This window comes from Cicer arietinum, chromosome 6, assembly GCF_000331145.2.
Source record: "Cicer arietinum cultivar CDC Frontier isolate Library 1 chromosome 6, Cicar.CDCFrontier_v2.0, whole genome shotgun sequence".
Taxonomy (NCBI): Eukaryota; Viridiplantae; Streptophyta; class Magnoliopsida; order Fabales; family Fabaceae; genus Cicer; species Cicer arietinum.
In genome coordinates this window covers 26,137,632-26,146,210 of record NC_021165.2, presented here as the reverse complement: position 1 = coordinate 26,146,210, position 8,579 = coordinate 26,137,632, and the positions used below count along the sequence as shown (strand labels likewise).

Genomic DNA, 8,579 nt, shown 5'->3' with positions numbered 1-8,579 from the left:
TCCACATACCAAAGTCATTTGATCTATTGAACTTTGAAATATCAAACTTTGTGGTTCCAACCATTGTTGCTCTCTTCCCACGGACAACACCAATTGTTAAAACAATAATGGGATCTACAACAAGAATTAACCAACAAAACAGAAAATTAATAATTGCAGAAAAACAAAATTGAAACGAAGAATGCTCTTCGTTTCGACTGGAAACAGAGAATGTTCTTCGTTTCTACTAGAAATGGAGAACATTCTTGACCAAAACTGAAAACACAGAAAACGGAGAATGTTCTCATTTCTGCAGTTTAAAGAAACCAATTTTGAAATCAAAGTAAAACCAAAATAAAGAAAGATAAGGGAATAATAACACCCAAATTTACGTGTTCAGCCTCAATTAATGAAACTTACGTCACGGGCAAGCAAGCAAGACAATTCACTATTGAGATTTGAGTTTACAAGATTAAGGCCACTTCAAGATTATTCTCCTAGTATCTATCAGTGTTGAGACTCAGCAATACTAGTCTTCACTTCACACTCTCCCTTTTTACTCTCCCTTAATCTCCTTTATGATTTTCTATGAATACTCTTAGTAATTGCATCAACCTCTATTTCTCACCACACGACAACAATTGCATTTTACAATTATATATAGTATGCTAAAACAAATTAGCTTAACTAACTATAACTACCTTGTCATAACTAAATTGACCAAATTTAATTTTAACGATAATTAACTCTAAATTGTTGCTAATTTGAGGCATATCTCCCCACTTAGTTTGAGCTAAACTATGCTCACATTATTTTAGACAACACATATCTACACTAATAAGAATAATCGTTAACAACGTACTTTTTAGAATTTGAGATACTTTTTAGAATTCTAAAGACATCAAAACTAAAAAAAAAAATCTGAAATAATAGTGGTAAACTATTTTCATTACTGTCTAGAGTTCAGAAACATAATCCAACAAATATTTACCAGATAATTATTACTTAATAACATTATATCACGAAACATGTGAACAATTCAACTAATTTAAATTAAGAGTTAAAGAATTGGAGGACTTGAGTTTAAATTATTAATTTTGATGGTATAAAAAAATAACAATAAACAATAAATTATACTCTTTAATATTAATTATCGATAATTGATTGTTGTTAATAATATTGGAGCGTATAGTTCATTTCTACGTATTTATTTTGAATTTTAGAATAAAGAAACGCATGTTCCTTATGTATTTGCCAATAACAATTTCTATCTTTTTCACAATCATAGCTACTATCGAATACAACTAGTGGACGACGCCAATCTGAAACATTGGCACTAAAGAAGCAATCCCATGTTGGAGTACTAAACCATCCACCACAAATACTAAAAGATGCATTTGGATTTATTTTCATATCATAACTAATTGAATAAAAATCAGATTCAGCGTCAAGACATTGCATTTGTAGACCAATTTGATTCATATTATATTCTGGAAATTCATCCATTAAATGATTTTCAAAAAAAATTGTATACTCTCGTGCTCCCAAACAACTCCAAGTTGCATTTGTTAATTGACAAAATGTTATTAGTATTATTAAAATAATTTGCATTGCAACACCTATGGAAATGTTGGCAATCGCTTTATTAATTTTTATTTCTTTCATTGGTGCCATAGATATAGTATTAAGTTATGATTTTTCAGATTTTATCACCTTTTAAATAGCTAAAATTTATTTGTGGTTATAATTGTTGTAAAAAAAACTCTAAGGTATATTAGGTTTGGTAATAAATTACATTAATTATTTATTCAACTGAAATTTAAAACAACACACGTTTGAGATAAAAAAAAAAAAAAGACTTAAAAAAACTCTTAAATGTATTAGGTTTGATAATAAATTACTTTAATTATTTATTTAACTGAAATTCAAAACCACACAAGTTTGAGATAAAAAGAAAAAAAAATTTACCATGCAAGTTTGAAAAATGAAATTTAAATCATACAATTAAGAAATAAAAAAAAATGCACATTTTTAATTTTTCCCAAAATTAATCCAAACATACGTATAAGTGACTATTTTTTTACTTATATTTGAGTCCAAATGGTAAAGATGGATATAAAAATATGTAAGAATAAACATTATTTGTAGAGTTTTTTTTTTTTTTTTTTTAATATGTAGAGTGCAATTGTTGAGATAGATTACTAAAATTCATTTAAATGATTAGCCATCAATCAAATATTAAATCCCCTGTATAATATTTAAAGAATCTAAATATTCATTATACGTAACATTTATCCTTCTTTATATTAAAAGAATATTCGTTGCCAGACACATTTTAATATTAGACATCGACTCGCTGCGGGCCTGCGGCCGACTCTGCCTGACTGCCTCTCTGGCCGTTCGGCATCTCTGTTCGCCGCAACTTCATCTGTCTCCAGACTGCGTTGCTGCTTTGTTCAAAAGGTTTGGATTTTTATTTTGTTAGTGCTGATTTTTTATAGTTAGTTTTGATTTGGATTTCTGTCAGTTCATCACACCTCTATTAGTTAGTTCGTTTTGATTTCAATTTTGTTAGTTCACAGCTCCTGTGTTAGTTTTGAGTTCTCCATTTTGTTGAGTTTTACCTATCCTAAGAATTTAACTTATATGGCACTACCCGATGTTTTTGTGGAATTCTACTTTTTGCTTACGATGTTCAGTTAGCATGAAATTTAAAGCTTATTTTGTTAGTGTGAGTTTGGAGCTTTGATTTGGAGTTTGGAATTTTGATTTGGAGTTTCAATTAGATGTTATTTTTGTTTAGAATTTTTGTGTTGCACACAAGGTGTTCGATGTTATATCCATATAAAGTGTCTGAGTTTTTTTGTTGCACATAGAGTGTTTGATTTTATGTCCATATAAAGTGTTTGAGTTTTTCCCTTGTATATAAGGTGTATAAGTTTTGTTGCATTTTATGCCCATTACTTTAAGGTATTCTTAAGTCATGTAGTTAAATTATTTGATACTTTACTTTGTGTTTATTACAACTTTATTTTTTGCCATATAATATTATTTATATATTTAATTTATATATTATATTTTTATATCGGTCATCCCAAGCTTTTTAGTCAAGCTCCGCCACCGTCTACCATACATTGTTTCGACGATTTTCTCCCCGATTCAAAATATTATACTTTTCCAACTAAGTTAATATATAACTATAAATAAATTTGTAATATAATTAACAATAACATAAATATTTAGTTTGGAGATCATTTTTTTCAAGCCTTAATATATAACTATAAATAAATTTGTAATATAATTAACAATATCATAAATATTTAATTTGGAGATCTTTTTTTTCAAGCCTAAAACTCTAATTTTAGTGGTTTAACCCTTAGACCAGTTTGAATTCCACATATATTATTCATGGAAGGACTAAAAGAATTATTGTTTATCCATTATATAACTATTATATACGCAATATATAAATATATACACACTACCATACATTACATACCCATTATTTTATTTTATTTATTTGTCAAAAATTATGATTTTTGAATATTTATTATTAAAAAAAATTTAGCCCCCTATTAATTAAATTTCAGGATCTGTTCTAGAGTCGGTGGGAGTGATGTAGAAAATGGAGAAATTCAAGTACAGTAAAATGGAGAAATTCATGTAAAAAATTTAGCCCCCTATTAATTAGATTTCGGGTAGTGTTGTTGAGTAGCGGCTATGTAGGGTACTAAAATTTGAACACAATAATGTTTGTCATGTGATATGCTATTTTGTACAAAATATTGTCAAATAGTGGCTATAGCAGCACTATAGCAATATAGTGTAGTAGAATTTGATCAAATCTCTATTTCTTACAATCTGCGATTAGCAATACAGGGTTCATGTTTTTTTTTTTAAATCAGACAAAACTGAACCAGTTAATTTTTTGATGGGTTTAGCTTCTTTTTCCATGTAAAATTGAAGCAAACCAACTTGTGTACAGCATGATGTAACATTGTATGGTGTGATGCACTTACTTAATAGATTTTTTTAATCTCATTTCCCTCAGTAGCGTTTTCTGGGCAACGAATTTTCTATTTCCATGTTGAAGAAGCACTTTCTCTTTCTGGTTTTTTCTTCTATGTTAATATCTCATGTTTTTTTGGTTCCTTACTTTTCTAGGTAACATAGAAGATTTCCACTTTGGAAGATGGCTGCAACCTTTGCTTCCAGATGTTCTCGTGGTATGTTGTTTTATGCTTGCTTCTTGCGTTTCATTTTCACTATCCATTTGTTTAACAAAAAATATTTTTTTGACCAAAATCTGATATTGCATTATTTTTTTAGTCCAAAGGAACTTTAAAGCCCATTTTGTTACAGTTGTGTTGTTTTTCTAGGACCCTGGGTAATTTTACCTCTTTCAAGCTCCTGATACGACTTTCACCACAAATTTATATGATTGATGGCTGACTGCACCGATTTAATGTATCAATGAATTTTTTTAATGTTTTGTGAATTGTTGTCACCCATTACCTAGAAGTTATTTGTAGAATTTTCTTAGGCATGTTTGGAGAAAATTTGTTTCAACTTTGATGTTTCTGGTGATCTCTGTGATTACAGAGCTCTGAATCTTATAGGGATTCTGAAAGGGTAAGTCTATAATGCAACCACTGATATGGTAGCACTTGGTGCCAGTATAGCAATTTTTTTAATGGTGATTTTGATGTTGGCCCGAGGTCCAATATTACCAAAGTATATTGTAGGACACATAAGAGGGGTAGGGTACATGATCTGATGGTAGGCCGTTGAATTCAGTCGTATTGTTTTCCTTATTATTCTTCTGGTAACTATCAGAATGTTAGGAATCTGATGTTGGCCTTTCATTTTAGGTAACAAAGCAAAATTACTTTAGTAGCAAAACATTGAGATTTGCATTGACTTGCTTGTATTTGAGTAATATAGAGTCATTGCTATGGAAACTAAGCCGTATCAAAATGTATTCCATAGAATGTTATTGGAAAAATTACAAGAATATGCTAACTACATCCCCATGTGTACAAAATGAGAACTTGTAACCGGATATATACCCGATATCCCCATAGGTAATGTAGTCTCCACTATTTTCCTATGTTGTCAATCACGGATAGCGGCACAGAGCGCCCAATCCCGAAAATGGGATAGTGGGATGACTGCTATTTTGAAACCATAAAACAATATATAAGCTAAATATAAAATACAAAGAGTAGACAAAAATACTAAAAAATAGCAAAAATAAAATACACAAAAATAAAGGGGTAATCATACTTCATATTTCATAACCAAAATCTAACATCACAATCAAGATCTAATAATAATCAAAATTAAGTTTTAAAAGTAATCAAGTTCTACTCAAACTAAAAACAATCAAAATCATGCAAAATTATCTTCGTCATCTTCACTTGTAATTTCAATCACATCAATATTATCTTGTTCATCACTTGATTCAAACTCTTCTTCTTCCACCTCCCCATCTCCATTATCTATAGTTGTAGTGAGTCCTCATCACTTGGTTCATTAACTCCAGCTGCATCACCAACAAGTTCCCAAGTCAAGTCATCTTCTCCCAAGACCAAATCATCTTCTCCCAAGACCAAATCATCTGCAAATACATCGTTTTCATCCAATTCTTTTTCAAGCCAATAATAACACTCATCAATATTGTTGAGGAGAATGAGGTCGGTTAAATCCTTGTTATCAAAGCGGTGTTTAAGAGCTTGGTTGTACTTCACGAAAACCAAGTCTTGTAGCCTTTGGTGCTCAAGTGTGCTTGTCTTCTTAGAATGAATCTATATTACAATTTAAAAGAAAATAATTAATTCCAAATTCACTACATCCAGTTATATAAGAAAATCAATTGAGAGTTACTTACTTGCTCAAATGTACTCCAATTGCGCTCACATCCTGAAGAGTTGCATGTCAAACTTAATATTTTGATTGCAACAACTTGCAAATATGGAACATGGTTTTGATACATGGTCCACCACTCAGCTGTAATGCAATAAATAATTAATCCTACTGTTTACATACAAGTATCAAGTATGTAATTTTAAATTAACAAAACATTGTTACAAGGAGACACAGTAGACCTCATTCTAATTGCAAAAGGTATACCAAACATGCCATATGCTTTTCTATATTGAACAATCTTCTTTAGAGCTTTATCATTATCATCGAAATCTTTAGAAAGCTTCAGAATGCAAGCATAAAGTCCATGTGTCACTTCCGGATCTTTGCCAACATTTGGGTCATTGTAGAAGTGATGTGGGTTGAGGAAATGTGATGCTGCATGCAATGGACGATGAAGTTGACCCTCCCATCTATTATCTTTAATTGTGTAAATTTCAAAGTATTTACTCTCATTTCTATTGAATGTTGTTGCGCGATATACTCCTTCGCCCTATCCATTTCCTCGTATATGTAACCCATTGCCGGTTTTTCTTCGTTATCAACCAATCTTAAGATATGCACCAACGACCTCGTTGCCTTGAGAGAGAATAGAACATCCTTCCAAAATGATACATTGATAACAATACAATATGCCTTTTTTCGCTTAGGATTTTTTGATGCATTTATGTTCACCCAGTCTTCTGATACAAACATCCTTCTGAGGTTATTCTTTTGTTTATACAACCTTTGAAGAGTGAGGAATGTAGTTGCAAAACCTTGTCACTCCACTTCAAACCAATTCAGCTTCTTGGGTGAACTTTCTCATTATGTTAAGGGTGATGATATGGTTGTAGATGAACCCAACAAGAAATTGTCCTCTTTAGATGCCCCTCTTAACAATAGGCAACTTTCTAAGATCTTCTAGCATTAAATCCACACAATAGGCAGCACATAGAGTCCAAAAGAGATTGGAATACTTGTCTTCTAAATATTTTCCTAACACAAAAATAAATGAATCACATCATATGGCTTGCAGTATATAATTAATATTTCATATAGGATAATGACAATTATAAAATTTTTACCTGTTGAGGCATAGTTGCTACCATTGTCGGTAACAACTTGCACAAAATTTTCCACTCCAATTCCTTCCGAACATAGTTCCACCTGGAGTATTGACCAAGAAATTGATCAATGTTCTAGTCTTTCGATCTGTCCATGCATCTGACATGATAGAGCATTCATATTGAGTTTGCTCCATTACAAGTCCCTGTAACATTTTCTTTGTGAGCTCTAGTTCCTTTTTTAGCAATGTAACTCTAATCTCACGGTAACTTGGAAGCTTTAAGTGTGCTCCATAATTTCCAATCGCCTCAATCATCAACTTGAAGTTTTTAGACTTCACAACATTAAAAGGAATATCATTCCTATAGAAGAAACGACCAATCTATTGATTAGTTAATTCCCTTGCCTTTTTCACACAAGCATCTTTTATCGATATTTGACATTTGGCCATTGTTATTGTCATCTTCTGATACCTCTAGATTTTTAAACATAAGCACATCCATAGAGCTTTTAACATTGGTCTTAGCAATACCTGTTGTAGACCTTTTTCCTGCCCAAACATGTGCAATTTCTTGCACAACATCATTGTCCTTCTCATCATTACTAATATCAGCCATATAGGAATCATTAGCTGTTTGCTTTTTCTCCTGAGCCTCCTTGAGTTTCTGTATTACATCAGCCAATGTTTTCCTACAAGGAGCAACACCTCCCCTTATCCTCTGATGCAATTTTACTCTCGTAATACCTCCTTTCGTAACCTTCCCACAAAAATCACAAGTAACCACCTTCTTGTCATTAATATCCACCAAAGAATTTCACGGCCAAGCAATGTCAAGGTTTTCACCAGTAGGTTTAAACAAGCCTTTGCTGTTGGTTGTTGATGTTTCAGATGAAGGTGCCATTCTTAGTAACAAAACAGAGGAGGGGAAAACAAATCAGAGGAACAAAACAGGGAAACAAAAACAGAAACATGAAAAGTGGCAGAACAGTGGAAAACAGAGGAAGAAGAAAAATAGAGGAATAAGAAAAGATGAGAGGAAGAAGAAACGAGAAGAAGAAAAGCGACGGGAAGAACAAAAACAGAGGAAGAAGAAGAAGAAGAAGGGTCGTGGTCGTTCAGTGTTCACTGGAGGAGGAGAAGAAGAAAGGTTAAGAAATAATATAATAATAGGGATTTGGGTGCGAAAACACTCAAATACCCTTAATGAAATTAAAAAAAAATTCAAAAAAACCTATAAAAACAGAGTCGCGGGTCATGGATAAAGGTCGGGCGTGATGCATCAGCGTGTTTAGGGTGCTATTCGCCGCAACTGATGACGGCAGTTTCACAGCTAGACGCGACGACGATGTCCGGCACACCACGATTCCACTATCGCGCGTTATCCCTCCGCGATTGACAACAGAGCTATTTTCTCCTGTTAGGTGAATGTTTAACATTGAATTTCCTTAGTTACTACTACTCATGCTTATTTATATACTAACACATGCAACCGTGCATATTGCTGGCATCTCCAAGTTTTTATTTTTATTTTTTATTTTTCCACAAAGATTGGGGTGACAACATGACCAGATATGGCAGCTTGGGAAGCTACATTTCTTGGAGAGCGAACAACCTCAATATTGTTATG

General features: G+C 32.2%; 2 protein-coding genes across 8 annotated transcripts in view; one reads left to right on the top strand and one right to left on the bottom strand.

The window, feature by feature from the left end:
- Positions 1-2,285: 2,285 nt before the first annotated feature.
- Positions 2,286-8,579, top strand: part of LOC101495811 (large ribosomal subunit protein uL14mz) — a 7,803-nt gene continuing 1,509 nt past the window's right edge. For 2 of the 6 annotated variants that reach the window (XM_027335543.2, XM_073369816.1), the window contains exons 1-2: positions 2,286-2,442; positions 4,144-4,205. In XM_027335543.2, coding sequence (XP_027191344.1) covers positions 4,172-4,205 — 34 coding nt within the window. In that variant the 5' untranslated portion in view covers positions 2,286-2,442; positions 4,144-4,171. Of the gene's footprint in view, positions 2,443-3,743; positions 3,979-4,143; positions 4,206-8,232; positions 8,374-8,579 lie in introns of those variants that run through there. The other 4 variants (XM_012717588.3, XM_073369818.1, XM_012717586.3 and 1 more) reach the window with 3 other exon arrangements.
- LOC101495483 (uncharacterized) overlaps positions 5,249-8,579 on the bottom strand; it is a 6,197-nt gene continuing 2,866 nt past the window's right edge. The window contains exons 1-3 of one of the 2 annotated variants that reach the window (XM_073369819.1): positions 6,972-7,197; positions 5,870-6,882; positions 5,249-5,786 (exon numbers count right to left, since the gene is read on the bottom strand). In XM_073369819.1, coding sequence (XP_073225920.1) covers positions 5,481-5,786; positions 5,870-5,974 — 411 coding nt within the window. In that variant the 5' untranslated portion in view covers positions 5,975-6,882; positions 6,972-7,197 and the 3' untranslated portion in view covers positions 5,249-5,480. Of the gene's footprint in view, positions 5,787-5,869; positions 6,883-6,971; positions 7,198-8,579 lie in introns of those variants that run through there. The other variant, XM_004506813.4, reaches the window with a different exon arrangement.